Source organism: Oryzias latipes, chromosome 13 (genome assembly GCF_002234675.1).
Source record: "Oryzias latipes chromosome 13, ASM223467v1".
Lineage (NCBI taxonomy): Eukaryota > Metazoa > Chordata > Actinopteri > Beloniformes > Adrianichthyidae > Oryzias > Oryzias latipes.
The window spans coordinates 19,661,472-19,685,023 of record NC_019871.2 but is presented as its reverse complement, the minus strand read 5'-3'; the positions used below and the strand labels follow the sequence as shown (position 1 = coordinate 19,685,023).

Here is a 23,552-nt window from a genome sequence, read left to right as displayed (position 1 = left end):
ACCCCCCCCCCCCACCCCACCCACTCAAGTCGCCTCTCTAACAAGCAATGTCACTTGTTAGGGGGGGACCTGAGGGGGGGGTGCACATTTTTAAAATACCTGCCTCCCCCCCACTGGACAAATGCAAACACAACACACACACACATGAAAAAGGGTTAATTAATTTGTCAAAATCCATTTAGGTGTTTAAAAAAAAGGGCGACACACTAATAAGTGTGTTTGTGTGGGTTTTCTCTGAGTACTTCAGTTCCCCCCACCCAACCTGAATGTAGTGTCTTTAAGATTATTATTAGTTAGAATTTGTAAATTGAAGAAAAAAATGTTGCAATTCTTTCTGCTGGTTGAAAACAAAAAACGCAGAAAATAAAAAATAGATGATTTATTAATTATTTATAATCTGGCCAGACTTAAAATGAAAAAAAAGGGCGACACACTAATAAGTGTGTTTGTGTGGGTTTTCTCTGAGCACTTCAGTTCCCCCCACCCAACCAAAATGTAGTTCCTGTAAAAAATTTAACAAGTTGATAATTTATTTGTATTAAAATTAATTTCATTCATAAAAAAAAGAAAACATGAAAAAAGTTGAAAAAGAAAGAAGTGCAACACACTAAATTTATCCCCTCCGTGAACCGCCACCTTAACGTGGTGGAGGGGTTTGTGCACTCGAGTGATCCTAGAAGCTAATCTGTCCAGGGCTAATGCCAATGGCATGGTGTCCCACGACAGACAGGCTCTAGGTGACGAGTCAGACTAAGAGCGGTTCAGAATCCCTCAACTGAGTCAGAAAGAACAAGGTCCAGTTGCAACACAGGTTGCAGTCAGGCCAGGCTTGGCCAGGCTGGGGCTCGCAAATGAGGGCGTGGTGGCCGGGGCTCTTCCCATGAACCCTGGTTGAGTCCAACCTGACAAAAAGACACAAAATCACTTCTTCCTATGCCAACTGATGAGGAACTGATGCATCGTGGTTCAGGGGACAGTTGAAGGCGGTTTGCTCCTTTTTCTTTATCAATTCACTAAAATAAACCTCAAAGGATGAATGGAGGGAAAGGTTCCTTGGCATTCTTTCTGCATAAAGAAATTTGCAAATCTTTTATTTCTCTGTTTACTTTAAATTATCGCAACACGTTTGAGTAAAACATCTGATTCAGGTATTTATGCACAATAACCACAAGAAAAGATTTATTAATTTTACATGTGTTTCTCTTAACTCATTTAAATTCACTTAAAGCCTTTGTCATTATGGCCCAGATCTTCAATATGTCTAAGATACATTTTAAGGTTAGTGTAAAAATTTAGATTTTGTTATTTTGCATCCATCCTTTCATTTTTCTTAACCAGCTGTGTCCTTTTTAGGGGTCATGGGACTAACAAAGCATAACCAGGCTATTGTTGGGGGGAAAAAATGAAGCTAAATCAGTTTTAGACCATTTTCAGGTTTTTTATCATCCTCCATTGGACAATTTGAGAAAATAATCAACCTATGAAGCATGTTCTTGGACTGTGGGAGGAAACCAGAGTCCCTGGAGAATACCCACACTTGCATGAGGAGAACATGCAAACTCCACAAAGTGATTTCAACACCAGTCCACAGCAGCCGGTTAATCCAACCGGCGTCCATTCCCGCCAAGTGAACAGGTGAACTCCACCTAGACCCACTGCTATTACCCCAACTGACAGATCCACCAAACTCTGTGTAAACAAGTAATCTCTGCATTCAACCAAACAGACTCTTACAGTTTTGGCACCTACACCATCCTTTAATGGGGTGACTTTGTACCTCAAAAATATGCCTATTTGAATATGTCAGTATTGAGGGCAGTTCTGTGGCTTCGTTCTGGCTCTTTTTTGCTCTACCATGTCAGAAGCTACCTGACACAGACGTAATCCACTATGGCACTTTTCACTTTAATGCTTAAGTGCTTTAATGTTTACGTTGTTCCAACAGTGGAGCGCCTCACTAACTTTGTTACTGAAGGACCATCCATTACTGAGCAGAGCTGCTTGGGATTATTTATGCACACTTAAACCAGAGTGTGTCGCTGTGTAATTCACTGTAAGCAGGCTTCATTAGAATTGCAAATCAATGCTCCTGCACCGTTTACCTCCACTCCTGTTGCAGTCACTCCTCCATCTCCATTCTTTGCCCCTTCAGACGCTCATCCCCCTCTTTCCCCCTCTGTCTCTATCTTCCCTCTGCTCGTATTGGGTACTTTGTCTTCCACAGCCATGCTGGGCAGCACTTGCTCCTCGGCACTGAGCCAAGCCAGAACCTGGACAGGACAATAATGGAAGGCAGGATAAAATGAAAGGTAGAAGGTTAGATAAAAGGAAGGGCAATGCACCTTAAAAGACTTTCCCTCTTTTACCTCTTAAGATGTTTGTGTTGTTAATCATTTAGGGGTGATGCCTGGTTTGTGTCAGTGATGCTGGGAATGGTGTCAGGTGTTCTTTGAGTGGGCCGAGGCCCCGGGGAAGACCCAGGACACACTGGAGAGACTATGTCTGTCGGCTGGCCTTGGAATGCCTCTGGGTTCCCCCAGAGTCGCTGGAGGAAGTGGCAGGGGCAAGGGAAGTCTGCGAATTCTGCTTAGACTGCTGTCCCCACGACCCGGTCCTGGATAAGTGGAGGAAGAAGGATGGATGGTTTGAAGACATAAATAAACAGTAATAAATTAATGTAAAAAATCATACACAATTAGTTGTATATTACGTCACTTCCGGGATTTAGGACATTCCCTTTCTGTTAGGAGCTATTTCTCCACTTTCGTTGTTGTGTTTCTGCATTTGTTACTTTGTACCTAGATTGTTTTTGTGATTCAGTGTTTGGTAATCAGCACCCAGATTTGCTTTTGCTTTTGTGTTTCCGTGTTTGTTCATTTGTTCTGAGATTGTTTTTAATGCTTCATGATTTGTTAGTTTGTACCGGGATTTGTTGTTGGTTGTATCTTAAATGTAGAAGTGTCTTTCACCACTTGGCCAGTGAGATTATTTTATAATGCCCCCCCCCCCCCCCCCCCCAAATTTACTCAAAAATCACTTGGAAAAAAAATAACAAAATAAACAAAATAAAATCTATAAATCCATAATTTAAAAATACAGTGTTAAAACACTTTTGTTTTTCTACAAATGAGGAAATTCTGACACTTGCTTGTTTTTATCATTATATCCACCAGATGTCGCCCTTTCTGTCTGTTTTCACTCAGCCGGCACGTGAGAAGCCCTTCCCCTCTAGATTTTCTAGGAAGTCACAGATTGGCACGAAGGAGAAGGTAAACAGGGTGTTTCCTCATAGAATGGTGGAATTATTAGAATCCAACTTGAATAAATCATCTGAACCTCCAGCAAACAAGGCAGACTCTACAGACATAAGAGGAGAGCCGACGAGAAACCGAAGATCTGAGACTTTGAAACCAACAGCTGGAAATCTGCTGAACTTTATTGGATAACATCCTGGATTCTTGTTGAAGAGACATTTTTGCGCGGTTCTGCATGAATCCAGCCCGATTACAGTGATCAGAATCCCAAAGACTTAAAGCAGCTTCTGCTGATGATGCATTCTATATGCTGAACCTTAAAGGTTACTTGGTTTATAATTATCACTTAGCTCTGCTGAACCGGAGTCCAAACGCCAAGCAGAAACTGTTCTGTCTCAACACATGTTTCACATTGACAAACAATTCCTGAGAAATGGGAGCGCTCTGATTGGCTGAGGCTGCTTCCAGCAGGCCAATAAGGGGGAGGCGCTGTTGTGCTCGCCGTCACTGCGCTTCTATAAAGTGACATCGACGGCGGATGAAATCAGAAACAGTGACGGGCACAGAGGGGTCTCGGCATCCTGCAGGTGAATGCCCGGACGCCTGTAGACGGAGAACTCTCAGAGGCGCAGCTGAGCCACCGGCACGAGCGCTCTGCAGCTCCTGGACCCGCTCAGGTGAGACTGCTTTCTGGGGAGGGGGGACTCCGGATCTGCGCCGGGGATGAGAGGACGACTCGGATTTTTGGATGCTTCAAGAAAAATCATCTGTAGATGTAGAACGATGTAAAGCAGAATGACTTAGTAGCACCGCATCGTTAGAAGTCCTTTGTTGCCACAAATACCGCAGCATCAAACACAGAGTTCCCCCAACTTCAGTTTAGATCATTTTAGCAAAGTCTGATACCTGACATCCTTCACGTCATGGATCTGCTGCAAACACGCGCGCCTGACATGAACTGTGAGCTCTTAACTGTCTCTGACTTGCACACTTTCATCCTAGCATTAATAAAATGTCACTTGACAGTTTAACTCGGCATCAAAGTTGTAAAAAGAGCTCGCGCGGGTGTAACGGGAGCAGCCGCGAGTGAGATGTGGGATGTGTTTTTGGAAAGCACTCTTTGTTCCAGGATGGACTCCTCAGCCCTGTTGTTGCTGCCGAACAGCTGAGCGCTTGTCGGCGAGACTTGTGTCAGGTTACGTGAGGGGAAAAGCAGAGAATCCGGACAAGGCCGAAAGCACGCTTCAAAATAAAAGCGGCTTCAGTCTAAGTTCAATCAAGCACCATAAATTGACATGAAGTTATACATAAAAGTACCTTTAGTGTTAAATCATGTCATATTACACTCTATTACAGTCCAATAGTCTTATAATGAATTAACATTGTTGTAGACATATTTAGTTGTACCGCTTGAAATGCAAGACACAGTCCAATTGTTTTTATTTTGAAGCCAAAAACCGGAAGTTGACGTTTTACTTTCCGTTGGTTGACGAGAAGGTGGGCTTGAGAAGATGCAGATTGAGATGGGAGGGGGACGTATTGTGCGGATGTTTTTCAGTCCAGTTCAGACCAGTTCCAAGGTTCGTTTAAAACTCTGCTTTATTGTTCTCGAGATGTTGAACAAAGACAGCTTTTAAACAGTGACTGACACACCGCATTTTAACGAGAAATGATTTAGATCATAAATGTTCAGCTCTGGAATTTGAGGTTTAATCTTTTAATATTCGTTTGCGATCAGGTCACTTCATTTATTTAACATTCATGAGGTTTTTGTTGCCCTCCCTCTCTCCCTCATAAGGCATGTTTGTCTCATTAACAACCGTTGAAAAACAACAGCGCTCGTGCCCAGAATCACACGAGAATATCGCGCCGCGCTGGTTCAAACTGGCTTCAGCCTGTGCTGCGTTCACGCGCAGTGCAGATGTTTGTAAAAAAGACACTTTAACACTTTAAAATCGTTTTTGCCTCTCTAAAAAGGGGGCACCATTGCTTTCAGCAACTAAATTAAACCAGTGGTTATTCCATCTATCAAAACAGAAAATATTAAGGTGTAAATGTACAAATGATAACATGAACACTTTTTGGAGTTGAAAAAAAAAAGAAACGGTTTACAGTCACCGAGCGCGTGCGCGACTCTCCCTAAAGGAAATGCTGCATGCATCAACAGCCTCACGTGTTGCGGCTGCATGACATGTATCATTAGCAGCCAATGAGAGCAGACCTATACAACTTTCAGGCCCATCTGATATTTCACGGGGGAGAACCTCTCGTGGATGTGGGCAGGGTTTGTGGCTGCAGGGGCCTATCCAGCTTCTCAGAACAAACGAGTGTGTGTTCTTCTCTGTTGCTCAAATATGTTTCCTACAGGTTTTAGAGGAATAAATGTGTCTGCATCCCATCATCATGATTGTTTTCCTTCTCTATCTTGTCTTTCAGGCTCCATCCTTTAGGTTTATTTAAGTTAGTCTGTTGTTATTTAAACGCCAGCAGAAATGGCACCCAGCTTGTCCACGGCCTTTTCCCGCCGCTGGTGGATGGCCGTTACAGCCGTCATCGAGAACCTGCTTTTCTCCGCCGTGCTGCTTGGGTGGTCATCCCTACTCATCATGCTGAAGTCCGAGGGCTTCTACTCCTATCTGTGCAGAGGACCAGGTGTGTCTGCAAAGGCCGTTTGGAAACCCACACTCACTTCGTTTTGTTTGTTTTGCTGCTGCATTCACATAAGTAAAGCTGAGCTGCAACTAAAACCAAAGAGCTGAAGCAGGCTGGGTTAAGACACACCTCGGTTATGGAACACACTCATCAGAACAGTCATGGAGGGGTCACCTGAGACATTTCATCCTGAATCCAGCTTCTGCATCTTCTAATCAAAGGTGTTCCTCAGAGCTATTGCAGCTGAGCTGAAGTACAAGGAAGTCGAGCAGCGCCACTTCCTGTCAGAATTTAGGCATAAGGATGCATGATTGCGTCACATCCGTTAGCTGACACGAAGGAAGAAATTCCAGACAGATTTTAGTTTGGATCTATGCAGACCACAACCTCATTCAGGGGTCGGTCACATTAAAGTGAAGTTTCAGGTAAAACGCTGTTACATTTTTCACAAACCTTTATCAGCAGAGGAGGTGAGACATTTCACCACTTTATCAGCGGAAACGTGCTGTTAGCTCCAGCTACAGGAACATAACTGTGCTGCCATCTGATGTCTGAAAATGTCATAACAAAACATGAACTCAATTAACAATATCATGGGATTCAGAATTCTGTCACTGCCATGTTAAAACCCACTGATTTTGGAGCTGAGCTGCAGCTTTTGTCTGTACTCCCTGGTTAAAGGAGGACAGCTCCAATGCAGTAAACCAGCTTTAGTGATTATTCATCCAAGAGCTTCTGATCTAGAGGACCAAAGGTAGAACTTATAGAAGAAAAACTTTAAGAAACTTTTTTTTAGTTGACTTGAACGTTCCAGGAGTGTTGAGAACCCTTAGAGAGGAGCAAACCTTCTGGTATGTTTGCTTGAGTGAGTGCACGGGGTTCTTCCCTATTGACTCAGCTTGCTTTTCGGTCGCCGTATGATTAGTCTGCAGTTCTGGTCACTGAGCGACAGATGCTGCCGGCTGCTGTTAGCCCAACAGTCAGCACTTAATGCCCCAGTGCTCCTCAAACACTGGTAATCGGCTAGATTGCCTGAAATCTGAGATGAGCGTACCTAGTAGGTCACTCCCCATAAATGTCTGAGTTTATGCAGCTAACAGTCTGAGGCTTCCTGTTTGATGAACCCTTTTTGTTAGAGGTCTTCTTCTTGACCTTAACTAAAGCCTGCCATGGGTCTTCTAGCGTGTGTTTATCAGGATGAGACTTGTGACATAAAGGTCACTGGTTTCGTATCTCTACGGCTGTTGAGAATCAAGTTCACCCGCTCCTCCTGATGAACCTACATTCATAAGATTGCGAGGTTTTGCTCTTCTAACGGAGCTAAAACAGTGGGTGAACGCGTCAAAACAACCTGCAGTTTTCTGACAATCATCTGGAGCATGTGACCTTTCACCTAGTTACCTCATCACTGGCAAACCGCCAGTTCTTTACATCTGGAGGATGCATTTGACTCAACCCTGCGGCTTCTTCCTGCTGCGAGTGCACCCTCTGCACGCCACAGCGTCACAATCTCTCCCCCAGAATTGTTTTGCTGGGAGCTGAATCAGCAAAACCACCGTCAGAATGCAGGAAGCAGGTCTTCACATGTGCTGTTTACGCGTTGGAGAAGGACTTTGTGTTGATGATCTTGTTCCTTAGGACTGAAATGAAGACACCCCTCCCACTACAAGTTTGATAACCAATAAAAATAGAGTCAACGTGACTTGAGTGGACATCTGAAGGGAATGGATCAGTCACAGAGCGTCCCCCTCAGCTGTTCCAGGGTTCATTTAATTCCGTCCTCTGGTTTCTTAGAATTGTGTTCTTTTTCACTTGTTTACTCGCCCCTTTAATGAGGCTCAGATTTCCATCAGCTTCATCTCCTTTAAGGGTGGAGGTGCTTTACTGCTCTACCTAAAGCAAAAATAGAAACGTGTCCTAAAATAATCAACCAAAGCATTTCGGCCCACGCGTGTCTGCAGGTCCTGAAGGTTCATCAACCTGAATCGCTCTTTCCCCTCTGCCTTCATGTCCATCCAGAAAACAGCTCCAGCCTCAACGTCTCCAACTCCTCCGCCGTGGAGACCGGCGATGATGGTGAGGAGTTCCTGCTCATGAACAACTGGCCCATCTGCAAGGATCAGGATGAGATGCTGAACCTGGCCTTCACGGTGGGCTCCTTCCTGCTGTCAGCCATAACTCTGCCGCTTGGCATTGTCATGGATAAGTACGGGCCACGAAAGTTACGACTTCTCGGAAGGTGAGCGGGAACCGGAATCATAACATAAATCCCGTTTTTCCTCCACAACGTTTTTCAGAGGAAACATGAATCTCAGATTAAAGAAAATGCTCAACATTTACTACAAATTTGAAGATATTTAAGGTTAACTTCAAACAAACGTTTGTCTCCAGTGCCTGCTTCGCCTTCTCCTGTCTCCTCATCGCCTACGGTGCCAGCGATCCCAACAGTATGTATGCTGATGTCATCCCAGCCATGTTTTTATTGACCTACACCATCTGCAGTTTGACAGCTCCTTTGTGGGACGTGCAGAATATTTATGGCCCGGCCGTCTTGTTTGAGCAGTGTGCTCTTCCTCCTGCAGATCTGTCCATCCTGATCTTCTTTGCACTGGCGTTGAACGGATTTGGAGGCATGTGCATGACCTTCACCTCGCTGACGGTAAGACAATGATGAGTTCACTGTCTCTGCTGCAGGTTTAGGAGCCCTCAAAGACATTGTGACCAAACAGTTTCATTGGTGTTCCACGGCCCAGTTTCCAGTTCAGCTCAGTTTTTGTTTAAGTTTGTTTTGGGGAGCAGAGAGAAGGTGAAGCTTGGTCTGCTGGATTATCACACACCTGAGTGCCTGAGCAAGTGCTGAGCTGTAGTTATGGCGGCACTCAGGAACATGCAGAGGTTCTGATGGGACTGCAGCCCTAGAAATGAATTCAAGTTGTTGTTTCATCAACTTATTGACGTCGAATTGTTAAAACAGTGCAGCTTTTTTTCTTTACAGAAATTGTGAAATGTCTGTTTTAATGCAATGTGAGAGAGTGAGGCATGAATCAGATGGAAAGAAAGCAGATAGAAAGCAGACGCTGCACTAGATTAGGAGGAACATTTGAAAGGATGCATGAGAGGTAGCTTGATGGAAAGCAGAGCTGGAGCGGATGAGCAGAGCCAGCGGTCAGAGATTTGCTGCATCATGGGAGACGAACAGTCTGCTTTGGTGATCTATTATTCAATGATGCTCTGCTGCTTTTTCAGGAACCCAGAGGCAAACACCCTCTTTTCATTATTATTGCATCATAGGAAAAATGTTGACTGAAAAAGAAGCGCTTCAGCAGATTTTTGGAGGTTTTGTCAGGAACTAAAGCTGCTTTTTAAACGCTGCGTGTTCTCGGTTCCGCTTGTTCTGAACATTTGGTTTCTTCACCAACAACAAACTGCAGAACAAAGCAGGCGGCTGGCTACACAAGACACAAACAGGAAGCTGCAACAGGAGAACTAAGTGTGCGTTTTCATTTCCCCACCCATTTTATCTGTGTCCTATTCGAATGGCCTTTTGAAACAAACACACACAGACAGACACACACAGACTCACACATGTCGTTGATCCGGTTCTATCCAGCTCCCACCAACTCCTGTCTTCTGTCTGCATCTGATCACATTTACACAGAATCTGCACACTGCAGTCACAGCCGCCGCGCAGCCTGGCATGTTCTGTTTACAGCTGTGCTGCTGTTCTGCAGCGCTGCAGCTTTTTTCCTCATGGCAAAAAAACCCCAAAAAACTTGTAAAGTCTCTTGTTCTGCCTGCATCTTGGTAACATTTTTTGATGGAAAAGCTCTCATGGCAACACGTCCCTCACTGTTACTGGCAATGACCTCAGAGAAAACCCTCTCCTCTCATTAACTGCAGGCGATGCACACTCAGCACCCGGTGTCACGGGAAAACAGGGAATGGACCTGAGATAATTGAGTGTGCAGGATGCAGGAAGGGGTGGATCATTCTGTTTTTTCCTGACTTTAGGCCTTTATTCTGAGAACAAAATCATCAGTAATGCAAATGTGTCCTCTGTAGAAGTCATTTCTAAACCTGAATAATTTCCAACCACTGCATACAATTGAATGAACTCCTTTTGGTATCTACAGGAGACATTTTGGGCCAATGATACCACATGGGGTCCTGGGAATTGTAGTTTTTAGTGGATTAAAAACAAACTGACTGGACAAAAAAGTTGACCTCACTCACATGTTAGATCAGACTGTCTCTTTGGTCAGTCCATCTAGGCCAAAGCTCACAGCCAGTTGCTCCTGCTATCAGAGGGTCTCTGAACCCAGCAACACCTTTTGGTCTTCTGACACCTGATAAACTGGTCACCAATTAACTTTTTAGCCTGGACATGCATCTCGGTTGAAGACCTTGGATGGTTCTATAACAGGAAAAGCTCTAAAAAGGGCTTTTTCTGCCTTAGATGCGGCTCTTTACAGCTGACTATAAATCAGGGATCTGTTCAGACAATATCTGATAAAAAAAATCTTCTATTTCTCCCAATGTTTTCTTCTCTTCAAATATGCTAAATTGACAGATGTCCAGTCAAATAGTGGAAGTTGTCACGGAGAAGTCCCGGCCGGTGTTTGTTCACCTCCCAGTGCACTTGGCTGCACTTTACAAAAGGACTCCCACATTGTGCGTCACATCAGGACCAGTCTGATCTGGTTATGAATGCGCCGGCTGAATTTTCCATTTGCTGCAGCAAAAAAGAAAAAAAAACATTTTTTTTCTTTTCTTTTCTTTCTCTGTTCTCGTCTGTGACTTTGTTTCCTCATTTTCAACCCCCCCTCCGCCCCTCCCAGCTCAAATGGACTGAGCTGCCTTTCACTCTCAGAGTCTATTTGTTTCTTCACGTTTGATTTTTCCCCACTTTCAAAACGCGCTCTATTCCGCAGTGACTCACGAGACATGAGCAGAAGAGCCAGTCAGCAAAAGTCACGTTTCTGCAATGCATTCTGGGCTGAAGTCAAACTGAAAATACCAGTCTTCCCTGAAATATTGCTAAAAAGACAAATAAGTGAGTCAATAATATGTTAGGGGGCGGAGTCAAGTAGGGACACTGTGTGCTGCTACTGGTGTTGTTAACAACATTTACCAAACACTGTAAATAATGGCGGAGTGACAAAATATTAACAATGTTTTGCAGACAACCCGCCCTTCATTAATCAGGTTAAACAAAGTCCCACTCCAATCATCTTCTGATCTACTGTACTGTGGGCGGCCGTGGTGCAGCGGTAGGGCGGTCGTCCCATGATCGTAAGGTTGCAGGTTCGATTCCCGCCTTGCACGCCCATGAGTCGAAGTGTCCTTGGGCAAGACACTGAACCCCACCTTGCCTCTGGTGGTAGGCGGGCGCCTGTGTTTGGCAGCGGAGCGACCACCAGTGTGAGACTGTGTGTGTGAATGTGTGTATGACTGGGTGAATGGGTCTGTGACTGTAAAGCGCTTTGTCCTTGTAGGAAGAAAGGCGCTATATAAGTATACGCCATTTAAAAGCGTTAACTGTGTCGTTTTCTAGGACAGAGTTTCTGCAGAGTGGCAGTAGTTCCCGCCCAAAACTCTATGAGTTTTGGGCGGGACCATTGGCATGGAGCAACCCTGTCCTCCCTCTCTGTTCCCTGTTGCTGAGAGCTCTCTGTTTACACTCTCTCCCACTAACTTAAACTCCAACCTAATATTAGCAGTGCAGCAAAAATGGTGAGCAGTGTCAGAGCTGTCCAGCTGTACAGTTTTGAGCCAGATGCCAGCTCAGACGAGGAAAACAAAGACCTGGTTGTCTGGAAGTTGACTTCAAGAGCCCAGCATATTTTCTACGTAACAAATAGGATCTTTTTTTCTTCTGCTTCTAATTCACGATTTGAATGAATGAACAATTAGAAATGCAAGTTAACGCATAATCTTTTTCCACAATGTCTTCCATCATGAGAAAAATGCTACAAGAACATGTGAAAAACAAATTTTTTCTTAAATTGGGTCTTTAAATCATGCAAAGAAAACTGATTGTTTTCTACCACCATTAAAAAAAGGAATAAACACATAACAGAAAAGAACTGCAGCGCATGTAAAAGATAAAGGCGAGTCGTACAAATCGACAGGAAGTGCCCCATGAAGCCAAGATCCCACAGACTTTCAAAGAGAAAAAATAGCTATTACTCAGGCCTTCTATTTCAAAATAACCATTCTTTCTTTGATACTTTTTTTTTTACATTTTCTCGATTATTCTCTTTTTTATGATATTTTTTCGGTAGTTCAAGTTATTCCCATCATAAACTGACCAAACAAATGCCTCAATGGAAGTAGGTGGAGCCTGCCGGCCCCCACATCCAACATTCAGAGCGTTTAATTGACAGATTTCGTGTAGCCAACTTTCAAGTGGTAGGGGTGTGGCCTCCAACAGGGTCACCCCTGATAGAACTGTTGACTTGGACCAATCACTGTTTACTGACCTCCTCTGGCTCCAGCATGGTACTGCCAGTGTTGGGGGAAAATGGCCTCTTCGTTTGTTTGGAGCTGAAAGTAAAGCATTTTCTATGGGCGACGTCACACTGACTCCAGTTCTCTGAAACAGTCATTGGTCAGATTCAAAACTGAGGTCTCAATAGGAAAGTGGCCTATACACCAGTGATGTCAGAACCTTCCTCTGCTGCCTACAGGAAACCACAGACACAAGCCGACCTCTTATCTCCAGGTGACCTTTATGAAGTTAAAAAAAAGCCTAGGGGTGGTGGGGGGGGGGGGGGGGTGTTTAAACACTCAAATGTCACTTTGTTCAGACAGATCTAAGAGCAAACACAGCACACAAAAGAGCCATTCAGAGTGGAAACAACAACAAAGGCAGAAGCCAGCGCCATTCTGAAGATAATAATAGTGTCTAATGGCTTCTGCTCCTTTCCTCACGTGATGATGTTAACTGTAAGAGCAAAACTGGAGATTAACGAGGGAACAACTTTAAAATCTGCCAAACAAATGTTTGGACCTCCTCTGATCAAAAACGACGTAATCACACATTGATCCCAGAGGCGGGGAATCGCAACACATTCCTCTGATGATTAAAGATCTACAAAACAAGATGGAGCTCAGTGAAGCAAAGCCTGAGCTGAAGGTGTGTTTGGTTCCAGCCACAAGAACCCTGAAATCTGCAGCTCCTTCCTGACAGTAGCTCCACCAGGGACACGTCACACTCACTTTCCCACTTCTGCTTTGGTGAGCTGCAGAGCAAACCGGCTTCTGAGAAACGTACGTCTGTGAGCCACACAAACCCGTGTGACGCAGCCGCAGTGTCAGATGCCTCGCTGCATCCAAAGCTGATTTCATGCTTTTCTTAGCTGTTTTTAGAGCTCTTCATGTTGCATTCAAGTTTTTTTTCTTGCTTAGAGTTGACTGTAAACTCCTGCTAATAAAGAGAGAAGCATGGAGACATTCGTGCTGCAAAAACCTTGTTTTTTTTACTAAACATGACGTCCTACAGATGCAGAACTTTAGTCTCAGCCCTAGAACGATGCTGTTTGTTTTAACTACAATATGGTTTATCTATTTCCATAAAACTGTTCCTTCCTCCACAATTCAAAAATGAGGCACCCCATATCATTAAAATAACTATTTACATTTTAACTTTGTACCAAATCAAAATTTGAATAACTGCCAGAGCAAAAGCCATCAGCAGACAAGAGTCAAAGCTGAATCAGTCATTTCTGATCCCTTGTGGTGGCTGGATTCCACAAACACTGACTTTATCTTCAACTTCTGGTTCCTTTGGTCCCTTTTTCTACTATCTGGGCAAGAGGTGAGGCATTCCGACAAAGGTTCTGTCCCTGAGTCGGACCTCCGGGGTGAAATGTCCGGCCTCCTCTGTCAGGAGCCGCTGCAAGCAAAGGAGAAGAATGTTTGAGCATTAGGACTTAAGGCAGAAGCAGAGGTTGTGTTAAAAGTCTTTGCTCTAATGAGTTCATAGGGTGCATCCTCTGGGAGGGGGTACAGGCAGCTGGTTAGCGCACCCCCACCCTCACACACACATTAGGTGAACAGAGTTTACAGGATGACAGAGAAACATTCACACAAGACAAGATTCTGCTGAATTTTCATACTTTTCTTTTAGGATTTTTCCCACAAAAAAAAGGAAATAATCCAAAAGGAACATCAGACCAGCAACATTATTGTGTAAAACAGCTTGAGGATCTTCTCAATGAAGGCATAACTGTCTGTGGTGATGGTTTTGCTGTTAGTAATCCATAACATGCTGAGCACATGTTGACTGAGTGCTCTTACTTTCAGAAGGAAACTTCTGGATGACTGTTTTAAATTATACAATCTATTGATAAGTGTGGATATGATTGATTTCCAATGAGTCTTATTTCAAAATGTGAAACAAAGAGAGGATTTGTGTGGATGATCTAACATGTCATCTCTTCTCTTTAGCTCCCCAACATGTTTGGAGACCTGAGGTCAACCTTCATAGCTTTGATGATTGGATCATATGCCTCCTCTGCTGTCACCTTTCCTGGCATTAAGGTAACACAGATCACATAGAACTGATTATCAGCTGATATCAGTAGAGATGTGTCATTCATTCTCCATTGTAATTTTCTGGTTCTGTTTGGCCCTCAGGTGATCTACGACCTGGGTGCCACCTTTATCTCCATCCTGCTGGTTTGGGCCAGCTGTGCCTGCCTGGTCTTCTTGAACTGCTTTCTCAACTGGCCTCTGGAGCCCTTCCCAGGCCCAGAGGACATGGATTTCACGTAAGACCAAGAGGCTCAAGCGATCTGAGCTGTAATACTGGAGGCTTTGTAGACATTTGACTGCTTTACTCTAAACATCTTAGACTGAAACAGACATAAATCCTGCTTTGAAAGACAGACTGAGCTGCTGACATGAAAGACCATAGCACCAGATAATTGACTGACCTTCCTGCCGTATACCTGGAGCTTCATCCATGTTCTTTTCCTCTCCAGCTCTTTTTATTTTCTTCATCCTAAGATAAGCCATTCTTCAACTCTTCCGCTCTCTTGGGTTTTTCAGGGTGAAGATCAAGTTCAGCTGGCTGGGCTTTGACCACAAGATCACTGGGAAGCAGTTTTACCGGCAGGTGACCACAGTCGGCCGGCGTCTCAGCGTGGGCCACTCCATGAAGCAGCAGACCCCGGCTCCTTCAGATCTCGCCACACAGGACGGGAATAAGCTGTGCCTGTCCACTGTGGACCTGGAGGTGAAGTGTCCGGGCCAGGAAGAGAGTGAGTCCCACTGAGCCTCAAACTCTGCAGCAAAACCGTTCAGACAGTTCTGGTTCTGGTCATTGATTGTATCTGAGAACTGGACTGAGTCAGTGTGGCGTCACCCACAGAAAAGAATTTACTTCCAGCTCCAACTAAATCAAGTCAATTTAGTCGCCATTCTTGAAAATCTGCTCAATCTTTTTGAATGTTTGATGTACCTGCCTACTTCTATTGAGGCATCTGATTGGTCAGTTTATAGCTTGAAAAACTTGAACTACAGAAAAAAATATCATGAAAAAATGAGGAATGTCGAGAACATGTTAAAAAATAAAGGTATCAGAGCAAGAATAGTTATTCTGACAAATAGAATGACAGAGTAACAGCTGTTGATTTCTCCATAGAAGTCTATGGGATTTTGGCTTCTTGGAGCCAGCGGGTACTTCCTGTTTGGAACACCTGGGGGGAGGGGGGTCACTCAGTCCAGTTCTCATATACAGTCAGTGGTTCAGATGTAAAACTCTGACCTGGTGCTCAAGATTAGGAAACTCATTCAAAAACAGCAGGGAATTCACTGAAACATCAGCTATAAGATGAGTTTTAGTTTACATTCTGTGTGAAATGTTTGCATTACCCCCCTCCCCCATGCAGCTGTTACACATGGAGCTGGCTTCTAACACTAATTTATGGCATGGCATTGGTATCCAAACATGACACAGATTTTAAGTTGCAAATACTGGTCATACTGGTAGATTTCTATCTATTTGTCAACAGTTAATTTAACTCAAATCATTTTAGATCCTGTAGCAGTCTATAGACCACCGTTGAATTTCTTTAAGGAATACAGTTGGATTCAGAACATTTGCATTGTTTACTGTAATGAGTCACTTGAAATCATCTCTTACTCCTTCAAACTCCTTTCCATAACCCACTGGAAGTCGACTTGGCCCTTTCTGAACCTCCAGTGCTCAGCAGGCATTCCTCGCTGTCCCATTAGAGTCAAACAGTCCAAGCAGGTGGACAGCGGCTTTCTGCTAGCAAACAGAGCGGGGAATTGCTGAGGGCTGGGTTCTTGGAAAAGCCGGCTGGAAGGGGGTTTGGCCCAGTACAGTGGGAAGATCCTGGGAAGAGCTGTTGGTTCAAGTGTCAGCTGGTTTCTGAGGGGATTCTGGAGGTCCATATCTCCGGCACCATTTTCCTTCTCCTGTCTCCTGAAATCCAGAAGGCCGTTTTGAAACCTGCTTCATCCGTGCAGCTGCAGGGACAAACTTCATGTGAGGCCTAAAGAACACATTATGCCATCACTGAGGAAGCTTTTCCTCAAGAGACTCTTTAAACTCATATTGGACTTCTTTACATACATATAGTAGTTAAACTTTCATACTTGGATGTAAAAACATGCACTGCAGTGCTTGTGAAACATTACTGGGCCTCACGTCTATAACTAAGTTGTCTCTTCAATTAAGTTGGAATGGAGACCAATAAACCCATTTGCTCCAACGCTGAGCCTACCTTTAATTGATCTTTGCAGCACTTCACCATCTGGAGCGATGGGTTCATACTCCATTTATATTTCAGTTTCAGTAATGATTAACTTTTCCTAGAACCTGCATTTCTTTGACCACCCGGCTCGGTTTGGTAAACGGGGTTACCCTGGTTCCCGCAGAAATACCTCATTGATGGCTTCAGCTGCAGATGAACCCAAGCGAGGCCGTCTTTTTTCCTCACAGAGAGGTTGTACAGTTAAAAAAAGACACAGTGACATAGGCAGGCTTAAGCTTGTTGGTGCTTGCATTTTGCATGAGGCCTCAGGATTGATGTGTTTCCTTTATCTTCAGTGCAGTTTACTTTCACAATAAAGGTTTCACCAGGATCTAAGATGATAGTTAGTGTTTATTCCATGGGGATGGCATAAACACCCACTGAAGATTCTCCTCAGTGTTTTTTTTTGTATCCTGGGGTGATGTACGGACGATGATCATCTATCAGATAGACAGAAAAACCAGAAAAAAGAAAGTAAAGTAGGAAGAAATTTCCTTTGTGCGTTCTTTGACATCCATGTGTTTTATGACTTTAATTTGGTCCCGGCTCTGAAGGCCTCTCTGGTTTCATTTCCTCTGCAGCTCCGTCCTTCATGAAGAGTATCTTTAGCCCCATCTTCCTGCTGAGCCTCATCACCATGTGCGTCACTCAGCTGCGGCTCATCTTCTACATGGGGGCCATAAACACCATCCTGGAGGCGCTCACAGACTCAGACCTAAACACAGGTGTGTGCTTGCAGCCCTTTTCTGCAGCGTTTTGGTTTGTGTGCAGCAACTCTGTAGAAAAAATAACAACTCTGTAACGTCCCTGTCACGCTGGCGCCCTGCTACTGTTGCAGGGGAGAGGATGCAAGTGGGTAAGACACTTAAGGCTAATCTATCCAGCTACATTCATCACCTCCTCCACACTCTGTCCTCTGTTGTCTTTCCTGGAGTTTAAAGTCCGGAGTAACATGTCCCAAAACATCTCATGGCATCCAGTTTTCTTCAATGCAACAAAAGAAAGGCTTCATTTAAAACATGTTAGGCTAACAATGTAGGCTTGAAGGCGACTAACGCCTCTGCTTTGTTTTTCAGTGAGCGTCTACACCTCCATCTTTGGCGTGCTCCAGCTTCTGTGTCTTATCACCTCCCCTGTCATTGGTTACGTCATGGATTGGAAACTCAAAGAGTGCGAGGATGAGAACGACAAGAGCACTAAAAGGTGAGGGTGCACGTGCTTCAAATAAATGAGAAATTGAGGAAAAAAAACTTCTTAAGGACTATTTTCTTTTTCTTCGTAGGGAACCTGGGCAGCCGCGTCGTCCAGACAAACGGATTCAGAAGATCACCAATGCCACCAGAGCCTTCATCTTCACCAATCTGCTACTGGTGGGCTTTGGAGTCACCTGCTGTATTCCCAACCTGTCCCTCCAGGTACGCAAACCTCCTGCTAAACAGAGATGTTGCTCTGGGTCCTGTTGGGGGGAGTCACATTTCCTAACATGTGCCAGCGTAACCCCAACTCACTCTGATGTGGGAGGTTCAGACTGCAGAGAGCAAAAAACATAGCAGGCATTTACACAGCACTACTGACTGAGACTCACACAGCTACACAGTGCCACCTAGTGGACAAAAGCGTCACTGCATCATGTTTGTCTGCTTTTTGATAGAGATGAAAGCTCTTTGAAGCCAGCTGTAATTATTATACCTTGTTCTTGATGGAAAACGTGCCTCTTCTGTCCCCTAGATACTGTCTTTCGTCCTCCACACTATTGTCAGAGGCTTCATCCATTCTGCTGTTGGAGGCCTGTATGCTGCAGTGTAAGTGATGAAAACAGCTCGTTTTCACGACATTACACAAGAATTGTGTCGATTTTCTTAAGTGAGCATGACTCCTAAAACAATGAGGACATGAAACTCAATGGTTTTAACAAAAAAAAAAGCAAAAGTAAACTGTCAAACATGTGCATGCATGAATAGGTAAAGGGAAGACTTGAAGATTGAACGGTCCAACTGAAGAGTCTATTGATTATGCTCATTAAAGTCCCACATAAAGACTACTTTTTCTTACAGTTTTAGGCCATCATTTACAAAAGTGTACTTTTCAGGTCAAACTATTTACAAACCATAGAACGTGCATAACGCACGCAGGAACCATGAATCTGCTAAAAGCTGCAGCCCATTTGTTGTAAAATCAGAAGCAAATCTTGATTTTTGCATCTGCGTAAAGCCCAAGCAAACCAGCAAGTTTGAGTGGCCCTGCAGTTCTGCAATTAAACACTAGTGGGCAGCAGAACAGCTCCTTTTTTAGGGCTGCGTTTTACTTTCCAGGTTTGTACACTTTAGTCTTGGCGTGGGAGTTGAAATGCAGGAATTCATGTGCGTTAGGAACATGGTTACAGTTTAATGGTGTGCTTCAACCAGACCCCTCTCAGTTTTTTGAGTGTGTTATATCCTAAATGATTTTCAGAAAGGATGCTCAGCTGCATCATAAGTGAAGAGGAAAATCAGGCCCCACCCAGCATTTCAGCGCCACCCGTTTAGCTTAGCTCTACGTCTGCTGCCTTTAGCATAGCACCTCAGTGGTGAACTGGCTCCTTTATAATAAGTTGATTTGTTAAAATAAGGTTTGTAACATTTTGAAACTAGGAGTTCAATCACTGCTGGGTAAATCATCAAATTTAGATTTAGAAGCAGCTCTAAAAACTTTAGAACTTTCAAATTCATTTTATGGGTGTAAACAACATTTAACTGGAACTTTTAATTTTTCTAAAAGTACCCTGTCCCTGTGCCCTGACGTGCCGTTTTGCCCCCTCAGGTACCCCTCCTCTCAGTTCGGCAGCCTGACGGGGATGCAGTCTCTGATCAGCGCCCTGTTTGCCCTTCTGCAGCAGCCCCTCTTCATGGCCATGGTGGGGCCTTTGGATGGAGACCCTCTTTGGGTAAGAGGACACAAACACCACCACATCAGTAAAAGTCAGACTCCATTAGTTACATGTCATCTAATCTCCTGTAGGTGAATATTGGGCTGCTGGTTCTGAGCATGCTGGGATTCTGCCTGCCCTTCTACCTGCTGCTCCACAGTCGCCGCCTTCAGCGCCTCCGAGACGAGCAAGATGAAGACCCCAAAATATATGTGAAGATGAACAACGGCGGCGCTCCCGAGGAATGCGTGTAGACAGGGAGGCTCAGGCGCCAAACAAAGGAGGGAGGAGAACACGCGTGTGAGGAGCTCCACAGCTGCAGTATCTCAGAGACTGACAAACCTCATGTTTACCGCAAACAACACACACAAGCACATCCCTGCTTATTCCACATGAGCACTCACACCTGGTTTGTTCGTCCCTGAAGAAGCCCAAACGGGAGCTTCGGAGAAGCACAGAGACTTCTCCTCAAACGACTCCTCTGTTTACTCCTGCTGTTCTGATTGCCCGTCACTCGTGTGGTCTGCTGGTTCAGCTACACCTGTCACACTTCAGCACGGCAGGGGGATGACGAAGATGCCCCTCGCTGAAGATGAGGACAATCTGAAAACAGAAAACTCTCACCTGTTCAGAGCTGGTTTGGTGTCAACATTTCGGACTCCAGGAGCCACATTAAGTATTGTTATCCATCTTTGTTTGAGGTGCCACTCCACTGACGACCTGTCAGCTCTCCGTTATGGTATGGACTTTCCCTGGGAGGAAAACGCGCATGCACACGTTGAAGCAGCACTCTACACCTCTCTAATGCTCATGGCTGTGTGATCTTCAGAGACACATACCATGTCCACCAGAAAAAAGCTGGCTGCATCTCTGCCAGAGCTTCGTGAAAGAACGACAACCCGCATCTCCTCTGCTTTCAGTTTGTTCTTTCATTTCAGTGGTTTGACCGTTTCTACTGCATCATTATTAGCAATAAACGCACACACTATAGATACATTCAAAGCAAAACAAGCACATTTTGATGACCTCTCCTGAATTTTTTTACGGTGCTAGTTACTTTTAGAAATGTGTGGTTTCTTCTTTGAGCTGGGATGGAGGCCGTGCAAACCAGCAAATTTCCATTAAATTACAAAGGTGGATTCCAAAGAACTGCTCAGTTTAGGGTTTGTGATACTTTTTTTTGTTTGTCTTTTTCAATCAATTTGTGTTTATTGTGTACAGTATCTAAATGCAGCCACAGCACAGTCACTCTGGGAAACTTGAATACACTTCTTCAGGACAAAGATGGTGAAGATGTATTCATACAAAGCTAAGCATGACAGAACTACTATCTAGTTGCATTTACAGAAACCTGGAATCTGTCCACAGAAAGAGATGATTTTCAGTCTGTTGCCTTTGAATGCTCACATAGAAGCACCTCAGATCTTTTCTTGCTTGACAAGCCCTCTAAAGATGGTCACCTGGCGTGAAGTACGTCCAGATGAAACGCCTCACCCGAGCTTAGTGTTTGATCGTTTTCCCCTTGAAATGATCAGAGGTGACAAATTTATGGACAAACCTGTGCTGCCCCCTCATGACCCCAGCAAAGGTCTTAAGAGAGACGTGAATGGCGCACGATGCACTTTAGAAATGGACCTCAGTCATGTATTTGTAAACAGCAGCCCCCCCCCAGGACTCCCCTACCAGAAATGTGCTTTGTCGCCTTTAGTTGGAGATTCAGAATGTAGGAACAGAAAGGTATACATCTGAAATACTTGGGAAAATGTTATGTTGTGGATTCTATGTGCATAAAAAAAAATGTATTTCTTCTTTCAGTTTGACTTGCCACTTTAGATTCCAACAGTTACTTCTTTTCTTTTCATTGATTAAAAATAATAGAGAAATCACTAAATAATTGGTTTGATGACAAATGGGAAGAGAGAAAAGAAAAATCGAATATTTTAAATTATTTTTCTGTTATTATCTTGGGAAGGGTGAGCCCTGATGACTCAGAACTGCAACTTTGCACCTTTTTCAAAAGCCCAGTAAGACACCCTTCCTGTCAGGAGATTTATAGTACCGTAGTAAAATGTCGCATTGTTTCATGTCATATGCGAGACCGAAGGCTGGTGGAAGGAGTGAGGAGTCCTGGAAGACAGGGAAACCCTCCTGCCATGCGTCTGATTACCAGCTGTGGTTCAGCGACAATTTAAAAAGAAAATCTGATGTGACCTGAAAGAAAGGCTTTTTTTTGCTTTGCCAAGTGTGTTTGGTTATTTTCCATTTACTGTGCATTGATATGGTTTTTATTGTCTTTTTGGTTTTCATTTTACTTCTCTCTATTCTTTTTATATGAATGTGTGTTTTAATGATTTGATGTCTGATATATCTGGGTTTTAGACTGTACTGTAATATAACCAGGATGTTTACAGAACATGCTGTTTAGGGGAAAAAAAGGCTGAGTCCAATAAAAAAGAACGTAATCACCAGAAGTTATTGTGTTGTTTTAAAAGTGAAAGAAACTTCTTAATATAGATCGCTCTTCCAAAATTGGAAAAAGTATTTGGTTTCATAAAACTTCCTAATTTTTTTCTAAATTGGTGGTATCAATTCCCTCTTAACCCTTGTGCTGTCCTAGCCACTTTAACATTAGGAGTTGGGTCATCTAGACCCACTAGACAGTGCTCTGAACCTTTTTTCTTCAATGATTTGTGATCTTCACTGGTGTCCATGGATGACATGAAATCTTTCCACCTTTATCCACCTTTGTCATGGTAGGGAGAACACGTCAATGTAAGGGTGGGGTCATCTAAGATAGCACAAGGGTTAAATTGTAATAATGATTCTAAAAACTACCTGTCAAGTCTTTCACTTTCATCAGCAAGTTGTTATACTGGAAACTAACCTTTAAACAGAACTTTAGTCCCCATAACATTTCTATGGAATTCGTGATGTAAGTAAATCTTTATTTTCCAGAACTGGACATGCGATCAGTGTTAAATTTGATTGACAGTAGTAGATGGATTTTACGATTTGAAACTTTTCTAGGTAGTTTTAACTTGCATGATAAAATGAAACTGTAAAAGCTGTTCCTCAGTCTTTAATTGAAATACCAATAACGCTAATTCAGCAAGTTCAAATTCCTTCTCTGCTCATTTATGGCCAGTCCATCACCAGTTTACAAATAATCCTTTAATTTCAGGATATCATAGAGGAAGTGAACAAACTGATGTCAAATGACATAACATTTCAATCAAGAAATACATTTTAAAAATCATAATGATGATGTATATTTTGTAAAGGACCTTTAATATTAAACTTTTGGATTTGAAGGAAACAATTATACTTTTTGTGTTGAAAACACTGAAACAAGTTGCTGCTTAATTTTTTATTATAGCATTTATGTACGTTATCAGTTTTTGGAATGATTTTCATGTCTGGTGTTCTTCCATGGTGTCATAGCCCCATATTCTTCTGAATTCTTTGTTTTGGTAAAATTAAAATTTGGTATAATTTCACATGACAGCCTGATTTATTTAGCTTTAAATGTATGAAAATGTCTGGGCAAGTTTTATATTCATAAAAGTCCATTCTCAAAAACCAGACCAGCTTTTAATATATTTCATAAGCAGAGTTGTTTATATTTAAACTCATAGAAATTCATGAAAAGTAAAGAAAGAAATAAAACAAAAAACAAGAAAATGTTTCACCTTTCAGTCAGGCTTACTCTTCTCTGATTGGTCAAACCCAAATCATGTGATTGTTGACAGATGACGCACTTTTGTCAAACTCATTTCACAACTATTGGAGAATTCTGTTGAGCATCCTTTTCTATTCTACTGTCTGTCTCCAGAGAAGAAGAAGACAGGGGAGTCCTGTCTCTGTGTACCTGTTTCTTCTGGTTGCACAAGTTTTCTGCAGATTTATAAAATCGAGTAATATTGATGGAATTTCTATTGCTTGTAAAAACATTCT

At 43.4% G+C, this 23,552-nt stretch overlaps 1 protein-coding gene across 3 annotated transcripts; it reads left to right on the top strand.

Annotated features, from left to right (window-relative positions):
• The first annotated feature begins 3,777 nt into the window (after positions 1-3,777).
• On the top strand, positions 3,778-22,069 carry LOC101157385 (large neutral amino acids transporter small subunit 4). Of its 3 annotated transcripts, none has more exons than XM_020708350.1 (15): positions 3,778-3,931; positions 5,691-5,906; positions 7,926-8,145; positions 8,298-8,353; positions 8,489-8,565; positions 14,358-14,450; positions 14,547-14,680; positions 14,961-15,172; positions 17,275-17,418; positions 17,532-17,549; positions 17,770-17,896; positions 17,976-18,108; positions 18,422-18,495; positions 19,493-19,616; positions 19,691-22,069. In XM_020708350.1, exons 2-15 carry the CDS (start codon positions 5,747-5,749, stop codon positions 19,850-19,852), a joined length of 1,734 nt encoding a protein of 577 aa, XP_020564009.1. In that variant the 5' UTR covers positions 3,778-3,931; positions 5,691-5,746; the 3' UTR covers positions 19,853-22,069. The 3 variants fall into 3 exon arrangements, with proteins under 3 accessions (XP_020564009.1, XP_011481047.1, XP_020564010.1); XM_020708351.1 differs by lacking the exon at positions 3,778-3,931 and adding an exon at positions 4,734-4,834; XM_011482745.2 differs by lacking the exon at positions 17,532-17,549 and having other exon boundaries at positions 3,781-3,931.
• Positions 22,070-23,552: the final 1,483 nt, after the last annotated feature.